At 43.6% G+C, this 20,513-nt stretch overlaps 1 protein-coding gene across 7 annotated transcripts in view; it reads left to right on the top strand.

Annotated features, from left to right (window-relative positions):
- Nucleotides 1–20,513, top strand: part of TACC2 (transforming acidic coiled-coil containing protein 2) — a 128,244-nt gene that overhangs the window by 22,145 nt on the left and 85,586 nt on the right. For all 7 annotated transcript variants that reach the window (XM_059476624.1, XM_059476622.1, XM_059476628.1 and 4 more), the window contains exons 4-5: nt 2,902–3,077; nt 10,994–16,603. In XM_059476624.1, the coding sequence (XP_059332607.1) occupies nt 2,902–3,077; nt 10,994–16,603 (5,786 nt within the window). The remainder of the gene's footprint in view (nt 1–2,901; nt 3,078–10,993; nt 16,604–20,513) is intronic.

Below are 20,513 nucleotides of genomic sequence, written 5' to 3'. Positions count from 1 at the left end.
TTTTTCTGCTGTCTGGCTTAGATTCACAAAGCCTATTCTTTTGTATGATTACATGAGTACATTAAATGCAGAAAAGCAATCTGTAAAGATTTTCTATATCTTGTCATATTAGTAGTTCATTTTGCATGTAAATATCTCCATTAAGATTTATTTTAGATTATGGCTAAAATACTCTTTTGAATTTCTTTTGAACATATGTGTGTACTTTTACCTTACTAGGTATTAGAGCAGCTTTTTGATCACTCAAACATCCAACAGAAAGAAATGAAGTGTCCACAGTTCAGACTCCTCTGCTCCAACAGGGCCTGTGCTGCTAAAATTGTTTTAATACATGTTAAATTTGGTAATGAACTGCAAGAACAAGAATCAGATTTTTCTGTGGCCAAAGTCAGTCACTTAGGGGATCATTTGGAGATGAACCACAACTTCTTAAACATTAGTTCCCTGAAAGCACAAAGTTATTTAAAAAAAAAAAGTCAAAACTAATCAACCCAACAACAACAACAAAAAAAAAAACACCAGTCACCTGACCTCAAACAATCTATGGAAAATGTTAAATGTTAAATTTAGAGAAGGAGACAAGGAGACAAAACATGCAGCTCTTCATGTCAGGAGAGACGTGAGGTGTTCCTCCTGCCTGGCACCCAAAGCAGCTGAGAAAATCTGAGGTGGCAGCAGTAGAAAGGAAGAAAAAATGAATAACTAGTTCTCACCGCTCTTGCCAACTGCTGGAGGCATCTGGACAATTTAATAAATTGGACTAATTTCTTGGGGTTCTCTGTGTGGTTCTCCTGACCCTGCCTGCCCTGCTGGGAAAGCAAAGGAGGTCACTTCTGTCTGCAAGGGGCCTGAAAATGATTTTTTAAAATTTTTAAATTTGGCTGCTGCTGTGAGGCATTTGTTTGTGGCCCAGCTCTGCATCTGGCCCACCTGTACCTCCCAAGGTGAGACATGATACAGGACTGAGCAGGGGCATGGCACTGCGGCTGCCTCACCTGGCTGGGTGGGAATTTACCCAACCACTGACTGGGGCTTTTTCCTGGTAATTCATTTAATAACACATTTTTTTTCATTGCTCTTTCTCTCTGCACACTGAAATAAACTCTCCAAGCAGATTTCTCATGCAAACGAAATCAAGGCTGCCCAAAACTCTGCGCCAAAATCAGAACAGAGCCCTGTAGGCTCACTCAGCTCTATTTTTTTTCTACCCTGGCTGAAGGAAACAAATTTCCTCATATAATTCTTGATGTTCTAGTATTTTTTTGCCATATACTCTGGGTTTGCAGCCAACATACATACTTATATAAATATTCTGAATGCCAGATGTCAGCACATGCTGGGTAAGTGCTTCATGACCATGAAACCAAGAGCCCTTGGTCTCTCCCAGAGGAACACGGAGAGATAAAGGAGAACAAAGCTGTGGTGAAGGGGCTCCTCCAGGGAGAGGCAGGGGATATGAGAGTTAATCAAATTTGTCTTAAGTATAAAGGCAGTATTTTTGTGTTTTCAGCGTGCCCTGACCTTCTCAGTTGCTCCTTACACTGTGCTTGTCCACTGGGTGTCTCATTGCTGGCTCAGAGCCCCGGCAGCTCTTGGCTGAGTGGGAGCACACCGTGTTCACAGAGAGCAGGGTAATCCTCTCAACAGCAGCTCTCTGCAATTTACTGACTGCTGCTAGGACAAAACAAACATTAAAATGAGTGAAGAAAACCCCAAGAGATGAGATAGAATTGTGTACTGTGCTTTCAGACTCTGGTGTTGCCCTGCAGTGGCTCTGCCATCAGTAAATACACTTATGTGGCTTTAGGTTAAGTGTGCCTTAGGCTTCTCACAGCTAGAATTGAGAATTAAAAACACAGTTTTTTTTTTTTTTTAATTTAAGAATTAAAACCACAGCGACTTTATGTTAAGGGTGATGTGGTGAAGCAGCTTTCCTTCTTTTTAACTCTTGCTTGATGTGCCAGAGGATTTCATAAAGGCCTTCATTCAGACTTTCTTGCTTTTCACTTGTTTCTCTCCATTGCTCCAGTTCTTTTGCTATGCTCAAAGAGCATCCTCAGCTACTGTTCAGGACAGCTTTTTCCAGTTCTTCATGTTCTAAAGATACTTCTTCCAAAAAAAATTCAGTAGGAAGGTGCCACTCACTAACTGATGTAACCCTGTGCTTGCCCAGGACTCTCTTCCTCTCTGCAGCAAAACCAATAATTTGCAATAAAAACAAACCAAAAAATCCACTCATGTAAGGCATTTCTCCATGGATAGAGATGCCTGGTAATTATTTCCCTGTGACAAGAGGTGATGCAGCATAGCCATAGTTGTGGAATAGCATTTCTAGCTGTCACTAGAGAAACTGCAGCATTTCCTGGCACTGTTATCAGAGAAGGGCAGCCTGGTGAAGAATCAAACCCTCTGTTTCAATTCAGAGGCATTCTGAGCTTTTGTTGAAGTGGGAGGGAAGGAATCTGGACTTGGATTCAAGTGCTATTGGCTTCATCTCTAACTTAACTCCAAATATGTTGCTGATATTATGAGTGCCCAAGTTTATAGCCTTTCTTGTTTCCATCCTTTCTCATTTTAAACCAGCTCAGCAAGGAAGCATTTGCCAGGCTTGGAGGAAGAGAAGATGATACCCTCCTTGGGTCAGTAAAGGCCCTGGCTGCTTCAGAACAATTGCTGCATTCTTCTCTCCCTCTTCTTTTCCTAGTAATTATTTTTGGCCCAACCATTTCCTTCTGTTTTTCTGCTGTTAAGAAAAAAAAGTCTTTAGAACCTGCAAGTTCCATCAAAGTAGGGAAATCCACCACAGATGTTGTCTGTCTGTGGGCATAACAACACTCCTTTGGTTTATGTATTCGCCAAAACAGCAGCAGCTGTTTAATTTGTTCTCTCTTTTCATTCTAGAACACTCCACAAGACTCAGAACTGGGCCAACCTCCTGGTAATGGCCACAATTTCAAAAGGAGCCCTGAGAAGAAGAGCACAGCAAAGCCTGGAGGTCGGGACCCCTCAGATGCTCTCGCTGCTGCTGTGTCACTGCCTGAGGAGAGCTCATCCCCATCCACTGCAGCACCTGCAGGGTAAGACATGAAATTTCCTCCTGGGAAAAGCATTGGAGCCTGATGCTGTTGATAGCTGGAGGGGAGATCTGTCATCCTGATGGATGATGGTGATGATGATGATGATGATGATGCACTCCTCAAAATAACCTCACATCACCAGACTGCTCACTGAGCACCAAACTGATTTTCTTGCCTTACTGCAGAGCTGTAAACCAGGCTCCAGCTGTTGTAGTAACCCTTGACCCAACCTTTCCATGCTTTTTGCTTGCACTAATAAACTCCCATCTGAGACAGAGCAACACTGAAGAGTCTTTGTTTTAACCCTTGGTCAGCCCTGAAGGGCTCAGGCAGTTGGGTCATAGTGGGTCCCTTCCAATATTCTATTCCATTCTATTCTATTCTATTCCATTCTATTCTATTCTATTCTATTCTATTCTATTCTATTCTATTCTATTCTATTCTATTCTATTCTATTCTATTCTATTCCATTCCATTCCATTCTATTCTATTCTATTCTATTCTATTCTATTCTATTCTATTCTATTCTATTCCATTCCATTCCGTTCCGTTCCGTTCCATTCCATTCCATTCTATTCTATTCTATTCTATTCTATTCTATTCTATTCTATTCCATTCTATTCTATTCTATTCCAGTCTGTTTTAAAATTATTGATATTTGCAACAGTTTCTGGCAGCTGAAGCCCTAATTTAGGTATTAAATAAGATCATCACAGACCACACTGGGGACATTTCAGGGAAATTCAGACGCATGACATAATCTAAAAGGATTTATGGAAAAAAGAGCAGCTTGTTTTCTGGAAGGGACAGTTTGGCTGTGCTGTGGAGCTCTTACACAGGAGGATTTTTGCTATTAATTCTATTTCTTTTGACTGCCACTAGCACATCTTAATTATCTACTGAAAATAATGGAGTCTGAGCAAGACTTAAGACTGCTAAGTCAATTTACAGTGATAAAGGTATTTAGGCATGAATTTAGAGTGATGAGAGATTGTACTTCTTTCCTAGAGATGCATGGCTTAATCACTACTGTTGAGCACCAGGTCTACACATTAAACACCTTTTTTTTGGATAAATTTCTCTTGTCTTTGAGTGCCTCTAATGAGAGAAGCCATAGATGTCATTCCCAGTATCTAGGAAAAAATAAAATTTTGGAATAATGATGTAAAATTGGACAGGGTGAGATTTTTAATGTGCATTTTGTTTGTTTGTTATTTCAGTTAACAAATACCACATGTATCCTCTAGTTTTAGCTCCTCTTGATGGTATTGTGCATAATCACTGTATTGTTTGTGAGTAACCATGCTGTCCTGCTGAAGAAAACATAATTATTTGATAAATTAGGAAGCTATCTAAAAAAATTATGCATTCTGATTTGTGACAGCAAAACAGTAATTTTCTGCCCTTCTGATCAGTATGCAGGTTATGGAAAAGGGGAAAAAGAGAGGAAATGATGAGTGCTGCTAAGTGCTGATATTTACAGTAGATTTATCATAACTAACATTGCTGCATAGTGGAGTTTGTGGAGCTTCACAATATCAGACAGCATTTGTACCAGAATCCACGTGGATCTGTAAGAGTGGAGACTCTTACCTTGGGCTTGGAATATATGTGGCTTGCCTGCAGCAAGTGCAGTCTTGCTTTTTATTATTGTTTTTTAACATTAATATAGCAACTTTATCCTATTCTGCAGCTAATTTGCATTTTAAAAATGTATTGTTCAAAAATGGCAGAAGGGCAGTTCTGTAGGGGCTCCTTCCCAAAATGTGAGTACCTAGAACACTTAGATTGATATTCAAGCTGGCTGGAGGAGCTTTGCACTGCAGCATGCAAAATTCTGACTCGTGGGAGATGAAATGTTACATGGATGAGTCAGCTTGAAAGGATTCACAGGATTCTTGTTTCAGGAAATTTACTGGATGGGCGGGAGCTCAGGCAATTACTTGTCCTTTAGCCTTACTCCTGAGAGCGCTGGCACATGCCTGCTCTGGGTGTCTTTTAAGTTACATCCTTGCCAAAACAGAAACAAAGACAATGAACGGAAAGTCTTTGAAGTTCCACATTCCAGCTGTTTATTTTTAACCCGCTCCCCTGTGCTGCTTTGAGCGCATCTTTTCCACCCCGGAGTGAACCCTGAGAGCCTGCAGGGCGTGTGAGCATCTCTGCGTGGAAAATTACCACGTTTCCCTTTCCTCTGGGTGCCTTCCTCCTGCCCTCCACAAATCCTCACAAGCTGCTTTTAAATGCTTGTCCTTTGGAGCTCAAAATGTCTCTGGCTCGAACTTTGTAATTGTTTCAGCCCCATTTTTTTCTTACCTGTTACTCGCTGGTGCTGCGTGCTGAAAATAAGATCAGTAATTAATACACAGAATCAGTAATTACTACACAATTAATCTGTGAACTTTGCACATGGAATAAAAACGGTGGAGAGCCAGGACAGTTAGGAAGGGTCAGGCTTTGCAGTGGTGTCCACGAGAGGTGTAACCATGCCCTTCTCCTGGCGCACAGCCTGGAGGATCCCCAGCTGGCACTTCTCTCAGCAGGTCCAGGAAGAAGCAGATGCATCAATTTAAAAGATAACTCCTCAATTCAAAAGGTAACTCATTAGTTCAAAAGATAACTCATCAATTTAAAATATAACTCATCAATTTAAAAGACAACACACCCAGAAACAGTTCAGGGGGTGCAGCACTCTTTGTGGATGACCCTGGCTGCTCTCCCAGCCGGAGTGCAGGACACAGATCCTGTGGGACCCACAGAGCCTCTGTGGGGTGACAAAGCTGCCACACACCCTGTGGGACACTCTGTCAGTGCCCTGCTTCCTGCTGGAACTCCAGATATCTCCGATGGAGACCAGGAGCCACTCCTGGAATGGAATGGGAGGCCTAGCCCTGCTTGCTTACCTCTTTCATGTTAGAATAATTTCGTTTGGTCATACATAAAATACTGCAGGGCCTGCCTTTTATTCTGTGTATGGAACAAGGAGGTGAAAAGTGACTGGGGGTGGGGGAGAAGGGGAGGATGGCTCCCCAGAGGACTGTACAGATCATTATTCCTGCTTCCTACTTTTTCCTGAAAGCTTAGATGCACAGGGAGGGCGGGGGAGCCTGGCTGCTGTTAGCAGCCCTTCAGCGGTGATGGATTTCTCATGTGCTTGTTTACACTGAAAAGTTCAAAAAGTGAATTGTCCTGTCTCTAGAACTGTCACTTGCCTTGTTTTGTTTTGTTTTTGAACGGGAATATGGCAATGAATTCCATGTTCCTCACTGAATTTCAGTACCTCTTAGGGACAGATTAAAATGCAGGATTCCTTAACTCAAGCGCTCCAGCACACTGTGTCCAAATGTAAACTCAAAATGTAGGCACTGATCTCTCATGTGTCGGTGGAAAGAGAACAGAAACATTTGGGAGGCAGCTCTCCGTGTGCTGTGGTTGCAGAGCTGGCTGTTCGTTTGTTCCCCTGGGTGCTTTCTGAATTCCTGCTCAGATTTCAGCTCCTGGCAGTGCAGTCACCCAGCTCACAGTGACACCAGCGTGGATGGCAGCCCTGTGTGACCTCTGGGACCCAGAGCCTTGGGCACTTGATGCTTTTCCCTCACAAGTGGGGCTGGGTTGGGAGCTGCCTGTCCTTTCAATAACTACTGCATGTTTTAGAATGGGAGAAGAGGAATTAGAAATGGAATTTTTGAATTATCTACAATTTTCTGGTATCTTCATTTCTTGATATCTTCATTTCTCGTTGTTTATCCAGTATATTTATCATATCTGGGCATCTGTAAACCCCCTTTCCACACACACTCTACAATTTTCTGGTGTCTTCATTTCTTGATATCTTCATTTCTTCATTTCTTGTTGTTTATCCAGTACATTTATCATATCTGGGCATCTGTAAACCCCCTTTCCACACACACTCCCACTCAGATAGTAAATGCTAAATGCCAGAGATTTTGTCTGGCTGCTGCTGGTTTTATCTCCTGGCCCTTTGTCTTTTCTGTGGATGGAGTTGTGACTTCAAGGGTTAATGGTTGATAGACTGGGCATGGCTCTTAATCTGGAATTATTTATGGGGTGTGCACCAAAAGTCATGGATTTCTTATTATCCTTTATAGCTTCACACCCTAAACACAGAGCAGGCAATGTAGTAACTAGGCTTAGTAACTGGGCAGGACTCCTAATTTTTTCCAGGAAAATTCAGACTTGCCACATTATCTTCTGAGGGTGGAAGAGGTATACTGCAGCTATAAAAAATTAATTGCTAAGTTGGCAATGTGCTTCCAAACAAGCGAATTGTCAATAATTGTTTATGCAAAACAAATGTTTGAGGCATGTAAAGATTTAACTTGTTGTTATTTGATGCTGTAACTGGAAGGAAAATATTCATATGCTCAGTATGTTAGGGCCTTGAAATTGCAAATTCTTAACTTCTAAGCTGAGGGAAAAGTTCCCTTTGGTAACTCTTGAGTGCAGTGGGACACCCATATTTCAAGTTTCAGATGCACCTATGTCTTTGAATGACTGCATTTTCTCTTTTTTCCACATCATCCATCACATGCAGCAATTATTCACAGCAAAATGACTTTTTCTGCCCTAAACTCTACATGAACTATGAGGAACTCAAAGTTTCTTCCACACTTTGTCATTTGCATGTTTTTTTAAATAGGAATTAATTTTCTCCTTAATAATATTGAGCTAGATCAGATTACCCACAGAAGAGACCATACTTTATTTTCCTGTGTTTAAAAATACCAACTTTTAGGGCCATAGCTTTATGTTGATTGTATTAAATGGGTTGTCTAAAAATACATGTTCCCTGAAAGTAATTGTTGATTTAATGTAGATTGGGCTTTACTCAGGGGAATTATCCTCAGCATGTGGTGTAATTTCCCAGTAGTGTTATTCCCTTTAAAAAGAGTGGGAGATAATGGGACTAGGTGTGACCTTAAGGGGTCATCCAGTCCATCCTTCTGCCCCAAAGCAGGATCAGCTGTGCTTAAGGCATTCCCAACAGATGTTTGTCTAACCCCAGCACGCCTCGCAGACAGAAAAGCAAGATTGCAAATAATGAAAAGGAAGATGTAGGATATGTTCCCTGAATAGTTTTCCTTGTTAGCTCCATCAGAGGGAGAAATATAAACAGAGATGTCCCAGACAGGTCAGCCTGGGCCAATCCTGCTGAATGAAAACTCAGATTTTCAGTTCTGTTGCGTTCTGAATAAAACATTGAGCGAGCTGCAGCCGCAGGATGATGAATCTGTGCTGCTCCACTCTAACAGTGACAGCTCAACTCACTGTCACAGCCTGTGCCAGCACTCTCATTTTAATTCTCTTCAGCATACATTAATTACAAACTTGCCCCAATTCCTTCATCTGCTCCTCAGCAAAATGAACAACTTTTCAGCATTTTGGAATACCAGAAAAATTGTTTTGATTGATTCATTATGCTGAACTTAGTTGGTAGGATTGCCATCTCCCTTGAACCTGCTAAGTCACAAGTTTATTACTATAACTCTTGACAAGGTTGACACCAGTATGGCAGTTCATGGGTTTGGATATTGTCATCAAGAATATTTAACCACTCCAGACGTGTCTGGAACTGTTTCATATTTAATAGCTGCAAACAGAAGTCTAATGTAACAAAGAAGTCGTGTGTAAAAGTCTTAAGAGAAAATTGAGTCAGATGAAATCTGAAAAAAGCAAATATATGATGATGAATGCTCTATATAGTGAACGTTACCAACATTTCCATCCCAGATTTATTACTGTGCATTTACCAGCTCTGTTGACAGATGGGATTAATGATAAGGAAACAATCAGAGATTAAAGATAAATGATAAGGAGCAATTATAACTGTGGATGGTGTTTTCTGCTTCTTCCAGTGCTCAGTTTCACAGAGGGTAGAGTGGCTTTCCCCCCTCAACCCCCACCCAGTTTTATTTTCCTCCTGATCACCAGATCTCTGACAGGAGCTGGCTTCCAGGGTGAAGAACCCTGGGCACAAAACAGCTAATGAGCAATTTAGTCAGTAAGAAGATAGACCTGCAACACAGCAAAAATCCTGAATAACAATTGACTCCCACTTCTCCACCCCCTCCCCAGTTCAGTGTTGTGGTTTCTGTCCCCCCTCTTCTAATTAAGCTTCCCTGAGTGCAAAATTAATGTCAATAATAAAGTGTATTCCTTGCTTGGGGAAAACCTCCTGGCATCTCCCTGCTGTTTGCTCATGCCCTGTCATGCCCCAGCAGACACCAAATATTCTGTTGCCATCTCTGGTATTCCCATAAATTTCATATGAATAAGTGTTTTCAGTGTGCTAGGGAAAGAAATATCCCTCTGAGCAAAACCATTTTTTGAACATTTAAATAAAACGTATTGGTGCTATGAATTAAATGTTCAAATCCATGCCAAGCACTGCTGAAACTTGTTTTAACTATATATGGATTTTAAGTTGTATTTTACCTTAGATTTGAGGCTTAGCCTTAATACAGGTAAATTTCAATGGCTCTTTAAAGACCACTTTGTTTTCCACTGCAATGACTCTGAAGAAGGTTTTTAGGACCTTAGACAGACTCATATTCAGCTTTAGGTCAGCTGTCCCTAAAGAAATGGTTTGTTGGGCAGTTCTCAGAATAAGGAGGGGGCTTGGCCCCAGCTGGAAGTGAATTTTGTGCATGGCAGCACAGCCCAAGGTTCTGTGATTGCATAAACACCAACCTAATCTCTGGTCCCTACCCCAGAGCTGGTCACTGACTCACTTCTCCATCAAAGTATTTTGTGTGTAAAACTTGGGCAGAGAAGCAGAGAGAGGCTTCTCAGATTTCTGGAGATTACTGAAAATCCAGTCTATGCTTGGCTGTACAGGAGGTGTTTTAAGCATCTTTTCTAGCTCCAGCCTAAAGAGGACTGGGAATTTCTGAAATGTAACCTGTCACTGCTAAGCTGTGGCAAAGCTCTGAGCCCTGGCACATACCTGGCAGTGTGTTTTCTGTGTCCTGCTTTGCTTGGGATTCATTATTTCATGTCAAGTAAACTCTGCCCCTTGCTCCTCTGTACAATCCCACATCCAGTCTGAAATAGATGTTTCTGTCCACATTCCCATGCCCAGGCATGGAAGGTGAGTGAGAGAACAAGGTTAACCTATTTCATCACCTACAAACCTCAGTGCGGAAAAAACTGAGGTCCACACAGTGAAAAATACTTAAAATAACTTTTTCCTTCTTGCAGTTGGTCATCTCTGGTTCTGTTTTTTTCTATAATATCTTTAATGGGTGGAGAAAGAGATCACACCAAGGGTTATAGCTAGGATGCACTGAAATCAAATACTGCAATGAAATGAGCTCATCGTTTGGGTGTGGATGGTGGCACGGCAGCATCCCACACTGGGCAGGGTGAGCCTCTGACCTTTTGGTGAGAATCAACTGTGCTGATTAGTTGGAGAAAACATCCAGCAGATGGGCTCTTAATCTTCTGCCACACACTCGAGCACAGCCAGATAACAGCACTTACTGTGTAGCTCTGCCAAAGCAGTCTCTTGGAAGCAGAAACATAAAGCCTTTCTTTGAGGTGCTGTGGGTTTTCCCAGTGTTATTTTTTTTTCCTGTTATTCCCCTGTTGCTCCTTTAGTCTGTCAGATGTGTGTCCCCTCTCCCCACACTTACCTGAGATTCTGGAGTGGTTAAAATGCATGACATGAGCACGGTGGCTCTCAGGTAACACTGGGAACACACTTCACTGAGTAATGAGCATTTAAATCACTGTTCATCTGCTGGTTTAACTGCTGAAAGCAGATTATCAGCTTCCCAGTGCATGCACTGCATGGCTTTGAAACATCAGCGCCACAAAACGGTTTTCATTCTTTGCTTCTTATTTTTTTGCTTCTTTATTGACATGAAACAAATAAACGTTTCCATTGTTGGCAGCATCAGTAGCCACAGTGCTGAAGAGCTCTCCAGCCCAAATTCCAGCCCAAATTCCAGCCTGGGGTCTCCAGAAGGGACGGGACAGAGCACTGCCTTGCAAGAGCAAGGAGGACAAACAGACTCTGATTTCTTAAAGCACTCTGCCGCAGCAAGGGAGAGCATCCTGCCTGCCACAGACTGTGCCAAAGGACCTGTCACAGGCAGCAGTGACAAACCACACGCCTCATCAGGCTGCCACAGAGCACAGCCACCACCAGGCCCAGGGGAGGACAAAGAAGAGGGATCAGCACATGTGGACAATATTGCTGCCTCCTGCACCAAAACCAGCCAGAACGAGCCCAGAACGCCCCAGGAGCCCAGCCCTGCACTCACAGCAGTGGGTTTGGGTGAATCAGGATCACCCCAGCAGGATGAGCAGCTGGGTGGCAGGAGGGAGCCACATGGCAGCACGTTTCCCTGGGGTGAAGCAGCAGGAGATTATTTTACTGCTCAGGAGCAGCAGCAGAGGGGAGTTTGGGAAGTAGGTCAGCTGCAGGCAGCAATGCAGCAAGGTAGACAGAACACAGATGGTGGAGAGGGTCTGCTAATGGAAAAGGAAACCTTAATCCCAAATTATCCAGCAACAGGAGGCCCAGACGGTGAAAAATTTGGAGCAATTGTGAACGCCCAGGGCTTCAGTGAGATCTGTAATCTACAGATGGGGGCTGAAACAACAGCTAGAGGGAATGAGGCAAATCCAGCTCTATCTGGGAGCAAAAGGGAGCAATCAGAACCCTGTGCTTTAATGTCAGAGTGTCCTTGTAGCCCTCCAAATCTCTTCCTGGCACCAAAGCCTGAAGAGCCTTCGAGGGAATATGTGCCTGGAAATGGCTGTCAAGATCCAGTGAGGAGTGAAGCAGTGAAAACAGCCTCTGAGAAAAACAAACCCCTTTTTCAAAGAGAGCTTCAAAAGGAGGATGAGCTTGTTAGTGCTGAGCAGTTCAGTGTGCCTTTATCATTTGAGAGACAGGAAGAAGAAAAATCAGCTGTCACAACTGAAAGCCCAAAAGAAGCCAATAGCAATGAAATTATAAAAGCTGATTATGTGTCTAGAGAAAGCACCACACTTTCTGAAACAGAAAGCATTATCAGTCCCACCAAGGAAAATTCAGTGGTAGATAAAAGATTATTACTGGAAGAATATGCATTAAGTACTTCTTTGAGCAGATCCACAGAGCTGTATCAAAAAGAAACGGGGGTGGATGTAACAGGAAGAAAAAATGGAATCAGAACAGAGGATGCACAAGTGTCGGAAATCAGTGAATTACCTGAGGGCTCAAGTGGGGCAGGAAAACAACTATTGAGCTCTGTTAGTAGCCACCACCAGGACATGGAAAATACCCACTTGGAACACAATCCTGAAAAATTCAATCTTTGTAAAAACCCTTCAACAGGTGACCTGGGGGAAGAAGGTGGGGGAAAGCCTCTGAATTTGGACAATAACTTTAAATTGCCCAAAGAGGATTCCCAGCCTCGTGAACCTGAACAACAAATGAGCAAGGAGAAAACAGCTGCCCCAGATGGCCTGGAGAACAAACTCATGGCTTCCCCACAGCTGGCAAGGGAGGAATGCCCAGGGAGTTTTGATTGCCTTAACACTGAGGCAGAAGGCAAACCCTGGGAGCAGTCAGGCTGTGACAGGACTGAAAAGGTTTGTTTAGATGGTGCACACAGTTCACTGCTCCTACACCCTGGGAACAATCATATCAAGCAGAGTAAGCAGGATGAGTCCTGGGAAAAGGCTTTTGCTAGAGAAGCTGTGCTGGAATCTGAGTACAAAGCTGAGAGTCAAGAACAGCCTGAGAGCTCCAGCAAGTCAGGAGAAAGTGCAAAAATGCCTGAATTAAAACTCGATCTCCAGGCCTTAAATGAGTTGGCAGAGACCATGGGACAAACCAAGGAGGCCTCACAGGAAACCAAAGAACAGAACAGTCCCATCACCACGGCACCTCACAGAGATCCAGAGCAGGAACCTGCAGCTGCACACAGCAGTGATGGGGATGGAAACCAGAATGAGGGTGTTCAACAAGGGAAGCACCAAACTGCAGGGACAAGTTCTGTGGAGGATGAAGATTTGGCTCAGAAAAGTAAATGTAAATCGGATGTGCAAGCTCAGCTGGCTGCAGAAAGTCACAGAAATACACAGATGGCTGGTTCGGAACCCCCCAAAACTGCAGTCAGCACTTCAGGACTTACTGATCACCACGTTCACATGGAGGAAAGGCGTGACAGCCATGTCACTGCAAACAGCTGCCCCTCTGAGAGGGACACGAGCAGCTGTTCAGAGGTGCTGGAGAGCAGTGTCCCAGAGGGGCAGGAAAATGAAGGTGTTCCAGCAACTCCTCCCCAAGCAGAGCACGCAGAGCAGTCACTGTCTGCTGCTGGTGACAGAGGCTGGAGTTCAAACACAGAACTGGAGCAGCAGGAGCAGCAGGGCAGGGTGAGAGCTGCCAGCAGAGCAGGTGATCAGCAGCACAAGGGAAGGACACCACAACCCGAGCAGCCGGACCCAGACAATCACAGCAACACACCACAAATACCTCCGGACATTTCAAACAGCCCTGAGAAACCATCTCCTGTGCCAGGCCCAGCACTGCCCCAGAGTGGCTCTGACAGCCCAAAAGAGCAGGACAAGGATGACAGCAGAGCTGAGGACGTGAGCAAACACGGGCACGACGCTGCTGGTGTGACCGCGCGTAATTTGCGAGATTGCGCGGAGCAAAACAAAACCCATCTGCAGGCAGGAGAGAAGTGCTGCAGTAAGCACAACTCCAGCAAGCCCGAGCAGGGTGATAATTCTTTGATCTCAGCGAGGCAGCATGAAGCAGCATGTCAGAGAGACACGTTTTGTGAAGGACTTGAAAAGAATGAGCAGCCAGGCAGCGTGTGCAGGAGAGAGGATAATGCTGCTGAAAACTCTGCTGCTGTAAACTCTCTTGCAGGGACACAGGATTCAGCAAGTGCCACTAACACATCACAGGCTTTGCCAAGAGATACGGAAATAGCACATACTTCTGATAATTCTGAGAAAAATGATCCCCAAATGTCTCGTCCAGAAATGCAAAGGAAAATGCCATTAATGGCAAAAAACTCAGAAAATATTCTGACTGCTGATGGGGAAATCATCCAGAAAGATGGAAACATGGGGATGAGTTGTGAGGACAGTGCTTCTGTCCCAGAAACAAGCAATATAAAGCCTGATGCAAGTCCAGGGGCACAAGGATCTCCTTCACCATTACAGGCACACAGGGAGGACAGTCCCACTGATAACTCACATAAATCCAGCTGCATTCAAAATGCAGCAGAGCAGCCTGGTTACTGTCAAGCAGACTTTACAATTTCTGCACTCAGCCATCCCAGCCAGCAACCTGGAAATAACAAGGACAAGGATACTGGGGTGAGATCACTAAATAATGAGCTGGAAGTTGCAGCATCCCAAAACACCTCAGGAGGTAACTCTAATTTGCAGGGTCCCCCAGGTCCTCAGGTGTCAGCACCCTTAGGTCCCTCACCCAGGGTAAGCGCAGGTAAAGCAGCAAACTCAGAAAACAGCTCTGCAGGGAATATGTGTGTAAGTGAAAAAGAGTGTCCAGACCAAAGTTTTCAGGGTGATGGAGACAAAACATTTGCCCTGTCAGAGACTTTGAATGTAGGGCAGAGAACTGGAAACTTATCACACTTCAATTCGGAGAAGCTGAAGAGAGAGATCTCTGCAATTAAATCCAAAACAACAAAAAGTGAGCTAAACTTCAAAGAACAGCAAAGTGACAGTTCAATAGAGTCTCTGTTAGCACTCCCTACTACAGAGGGGAAGCTGCTGAGCCTTTCATCATTACGAGGAGGCTGTAATGAGGAAATTGCAACCAATATCTGCGTGGATGACAAGTACGGCAAGATCTTAGAGAAACCTGGGAATTCAGAAAAAATGGAAGAGCTTTCAAAAGAGAATAATAACATAACCAGGGCAGACATAAGTGTTTCTGAGCAGTCTGCAGAGAACTCTGGAACGGAGCATGAGGCTCTGACTTCCAGCTCTCTGAACACTGGCTCCAGCATCCCAGACTTCAGGGAGCACATCAGCCAGATTTTTAAGAAAACTGTCCACAGCACACTGAGTGCTGAATTACCCCAGCTTTTGACTGAAAACCATGCAGGCTTCAAGCAGAGCCCAGTGGCCAAGGACACAGCAGAACTCTGTGGTGCTGAGAACTTTTCAGAACCAAACAAGGCGGGCGAAGGAGCTCCCGAGGGCACCTCAGAAGCAGAGGGGCAAGAGTTGCCTTTACCTACTGAGATTTCCTGCAAAGCTGCCCAGGGCAAATCTCTGCAACAAGAAAACACAGGGGCAGAGCTGCCACCAGCAAGTCTCCAGGACCCTGAGGAAAGCAGGCAGCCCTCTGGCTGTTCAGAAGTGGTCCCTGGCTTGGATGGCGCTCCATCTGCCGAACGAGCCGCGGAAAATCTGCGGAAGCCAGGCAAACCCACTGAGAGCAGTGAGATGGAAAGAGAGGAGGGCGTGTGTGCTGGTGGCGTTGATCCTGAATCACTAATAAGCTTAGAGATAAAGAAGCAAGGACCAGCTTCATTTGATGGGGCAGCAGCAGCAGCAGCTGAGAACTTCCCTGCGTGTTCCGAGAGCCAGCAGCAACCCAGCGGCGCTGTTATCTCTGCCGGCGATGGGCAGGGCAGGGACGTAGAAGATGCTGCTGCTACAGAGGGAAATAACTTAATTACAGAGTGCAATGCACAACCAGCTCCCTCTGAAGAGGATGTAAGTCTTCCTGCTGCACAGTGCCAGGATCCTGAGCCAAATGAACAGGGGGAAAGTGAGTACGGTGATGCAGAGGTTGCCAAGAGCAGCTCTGACATGGCAGCTCCAACGCTCGTCCCGGGAGGATCTTACAGACATGAAGAATTGCCAGACAGTTTCAGGGTGTCACCTGAGGAAAATCAGGAGGCAAACATTCACAGCAGTTCTGTGCATGACATTAGGTCTCAGAGTGACATGCAGTTGATACAGGATGAAGCAGTAAATAGGAAATGCTTGGAAACATCGGGGAATTCTCAAGATGCGCAGCAAGAAAAGAACGTGACCATGCACGGGTTAATAGATTACTTAAAAACTGAAGTAAGCCAGGATGATTGCTTGCAATCTGACTGTAAACTTAAGTCTGGCAGCATGACTGAGGGAGAGGTGAAAGATAGCAGTGACACAGTGTTAAGCTCAGCAAGGACAGGTAATGAAAAAAGTGGAGACATCCCTGAAACTGGTACTGCAAGGATGTTAGTCACTGCTGAGGGAAACCTAGCTATAAACACCAGCACTGAGGAGCAGGAGGCACACCTGTACAGAAATCACTCTCCAGCCCTCCCTGTGATGGAGCAGGGCGAGCATTCTGCATGTGCAGGTGATGTTGTTGCTGAAAATCAGCCAAGCAAGATGAATTCCGAGCACGAAATCTCCCTCGAGGATGCCAAAGGAAAGCTATCACCACTGGCATTAACTGAGCCTAAGAGCCTTGACCTCAGTGAACCTCAAGATATGGCTGTGGCAGGATTACCCACTGAAAGGTATTTACTTTGAATTACTACGTGAAATGCTTGGCAGGAGCCCAGGGCTGGAGAGGGCTGCAATTTTCCAGGCAGGTGCCCGTTGTCTGGGCACTTTGGGAGGGCATGTCACTCACTCTGTTCTTTACTTTATCTTAAATATATGTTGCTTCTAAATGTGGATTATGGGGGGGGAGGGGGGGGGGGAAATACCTATTTGTAAGGACAGAGAGGTCCTGAAAGCTGAGGAGCAGAGATCTGAGCTGTTCCATCTGCTGGGCCACATTCCTGTCCTTACCTGCGTGGGTTTGCTTCCCAGTGTTCTCACCTCATCACCTGAAGTTAGGCATACAAATTGCACTTCCTAGCCTTAAGTTAGGAGAGTTTTGCCTCAAGTTTTGGTGACCCAGTTAAATGAGACCTGCAGCATTCACATGGTGTAGTGCAGTGTTTAAAAACAAGCCTAAGGAGTAACCCAATTACTCACAGTTAGTTGTCTGGGCCTCCCTCTTATCCTCCTGTACAGAGTAATTGCACTGACAGTGCCTTTGATCACCGTGTTATTCAGTGTTTCTAATGACATGGAGTTGTTTCAGATGTGAATTCTTCTGAGCTGGGACTTGTTGAGCCTTGCTTTTTTGGTTTTATTTATTTTTATTTTTATTTTAAACCTAGCAGTAACTGCTTTATTAAAATTAAGACTTTTTTTTTTCTTTTTTTAACGAGCTTTTACTTTGCTGTTTGAATTCCTAGTTTGATGTGCAGTTAATTTAGGATAATTAGGATTTTAGAACAGGTGATTTCCCTTTATCTAGTCATGTCACTGCTTCCTCTGTAACCTCCCAACTTCCTTGCACACTGTCCCTCTCTTTTCTGTATCTGAGGAAGCAGGGATGGCTGAGACAGCAGCAGAGCACAGGGAAAAGCTAAACTATATCAGACAATGCCAATGGATGGTCTGCAGAGGTGGAAACTTTCTAAGTAATCCCAAAAACATAGATGGCACTAACTGACCAATGAGGGAAAATGTCCCAGTGCCACATTCCTTCAAGGCTGAGGTGATAAAACCATATTGTAAGTGAAAATTCCTGAAGAGGTTCAGTTGTGGTGAGAATGTGGGGGAGTTCTGCCTACTGGGATGGAGGCTGGATTTATCTAATTGTGTGACCAGAATGCCTATTAGAAAAATATTACAAGTGTTGGAAACCAGGACAGCTACATGACTTTCTCTTGAAGGATCTGTCTATAAAATGACAAGGAAATTAGACCTTGCTCTTTCTCCCGAGGTCCTTCCTTTTCTGTTTGCTTCCCTTCACAGGGGGTAGCTTTGAAATTCCCAAACAAATTGCAGGCAGGGGCTGGTTCAGGAGCCATAAGGGACTCAGGGCAGTGCATAAGTCTGTGCATGTGTTTCATATCAGGGTGGGTACCATGCTTTAAATAAATACCTGTGGCAGGCAGGGCAGGGCTCTTGAAACAGCTGCTGACAGTTCATGGAGTAGTTGCTTAATGCTTGCATATGCTTCAGGAATTCATTATCACCTGTTTTTCCAGCGTGAGGGTTTGCATCAACAGGCAGCTGCTCATTCTGGCCTGTGGCTGTCCAAAAGGCTGAAACACTGGGGACTCTCAGGGGGCCAGAGGAGCCTCTGCTCTGCTCAGGATCTTGTTTAGAGCAATATGCATTCATATCACAAAAAAAAAAAAAAAAAAAAAAAAAAAAGAAAAAAGAAGCAGACAGCATTAGCTGAGCTGGCAGGTCTGTCTTCACCAGGTCCAACACACTGACCAATCCAGTTTTCCTCTGAGATTAAAACTGGCTTTGTTTGTATCATGAAATTTCAAGGTGTATTCCATATGCTGTGTATGTCAGCCACAAAGCCTTGAGTGCTTTGCAGTGGTTTATTGCCCTGTCATCCTCACAGAGGATGAACTACTACAGCCATGCAAAATGAGGTGCACCTTCCTAAAGGCTGGCTGTGAGGATAAGGACTTGGTATAAAGAACTCCAGGGAGAAAGATTCCTCCCCAGCTCTCAAAATAAATATCAGTAATATATATATAATAATATTATTATTTATAATAAGTATAATACTTATTATTATTTATATAATAATAAATAATAATAAATATAAATAAGATATTTATTGCAGTGGTTTATTGCCCTAATAAACCACTGCAAAATGAATATTATTAATTATTTATTACAAAATTATTTATTGCAACATAAACATCAATAAGATATCTATATAATAAATAATAAGATTATTATTTATAATTACAAATAAATAATAATATTATTTATATAATAATAAATAATAAATACCAATAAGATATTTATTGCAGTGGTTTATTGCCCTGTTCATCCTCAGAGGATAAACTACTACAGCCATGCAAAATGAGGTGCACCTTTCTAAGAGCTGGCTGTGGGGATAAGGACCTGATATAAAGAACTCCAGGAAGAAAGATTCCTCCCCAGCTCTCAAAATAAATATCAGTAAGAAGTAAATTCTGTTTAGGAGCAGGAAATGGTTCTGAGAACCATTTAGAACCTTCTTAATGAGAAAGAGAAGGTACAGCTATGTCAGCAGCAGAAGCAGGGAAGAGTTGGATTTTGGCAAACCTGTCTATCAGCACAGAAAAAGACTAAAAAAACCCAAACCTAACTTGTTTTGTTGTTTTTAACTCTCTTTACCAAGTCTATAACAGAAAACCTGTATTCCTAATGGCCACAATTTGGCATCAAAATGCCACTATTCCTACTTATTGGGCATCCATTTGCTTCACTTTTCTGAGGTTTACTTGGAAAAGAAGATCAAGATTTGGGTTGTTTTTTTGTTTTGGATTAGTTTGGTTTGGTTGGTTGGTTGGTTTTTGTTGTTGTTTTTTTCTCCTTTTGCAATTGATACTACATATGTGTAATGTAACCTACATTTGTGTAATGTAACCCACACATCTTTCTCTTATGGAGGGAGTCCTTAAGTCCCTGAAATGCTCCTGTTTGCACCATGGGCTGTGACAGACGTTGGGCAGAGCACGGAATAAAATGGGAAATTATGGCAAAATTGTAGGGGTGTTTAGAGGTGGGATGGATTTTTGATAAGCTCTTGTAATTGAAATGGCTGGCACAGGCAGGCTGCCACTGTCTGTTGGAAAAATCAGAGGGAGATTTTAGAGGGGAGGCTGTGAATCCATTCCCAGATGTGCAGGTGCAGAGAGCACATTGCATGTGGGGGCTGATGTGCTGGTTTGGCAGAACTCTGGGTTTGTTCACAAGCCCCTGGGTGCTCCAGGCTCCAGAGATGCTCAGGGGCTCAGCTGGGCTGGGAGTGCAGTCAGGAAGGAGCACAGGGAGCTGTGAGCACACTGCAAGCAGTGGCACCCATGCTCTGAGAGAATGCACAGTTCTGCTGCACTGACTCCCATCAATTACCAATCAAAACAATATTTTTGTATGGGAAGGACATGGCAGTTGGAGTCAGCAAAAACATTCCTTACGTCCTCTGCATAGGTCAGACAAGATCTCTAAAGTTGGTCCAGAAATACTTTTGGATTTGCTTCATTCTTTGTTCTTGCCATCAAAAATTGGCAGGTTCAGTAACTCCAAAAAGAATGTTCGCTCCTTAGTAAATATGACTTGGTCTTTTTTTTGTCTGCATGACAAATACAGTATTAAATATTTTAACAGTCGTGCTGGATGAGGTGGGGAATGTAGAACTGCTTTTCAGATCAGGCAAGTGGGTTTTGAGCACTAAGGCTTTGCTTTGTTAGCCTCTGAAAACGAGTTTGGAGTTAAAAGGAATCTTGTCAAAACACTGATTGTGCAGCTCTTTATTTCCTTATTTTTTAACTTCAAAATCGATTCAGATGTGTAGCATCTCAGGCTCACAAACAAAGGAAAAAGTAGCTGGAGGGGATTGTGTAAATGAAA

This window comes from Ammospiza nelsoni, chromosome 8 (assembly GCF_027579445.1).
Source record: "Ammospiza nelsoni isolate bAmmNel1 chromosome 8, bAmmNel1.pri, whole genome shotgun sequence".
In the NCBI taxonomy this organism is placed as follows: domain Eukaryota; kingdom Metazoa; phylum Chordata; class Aves; order Passeriformes; family Passerellidae; genus Ammospiza; species Ammospiza nelsoni.
The sequence above is the reverse complement of the archived record's forward strand: the minus strand, read 5'-3'. Positions and strand labels throughout refer to the sequence as shown.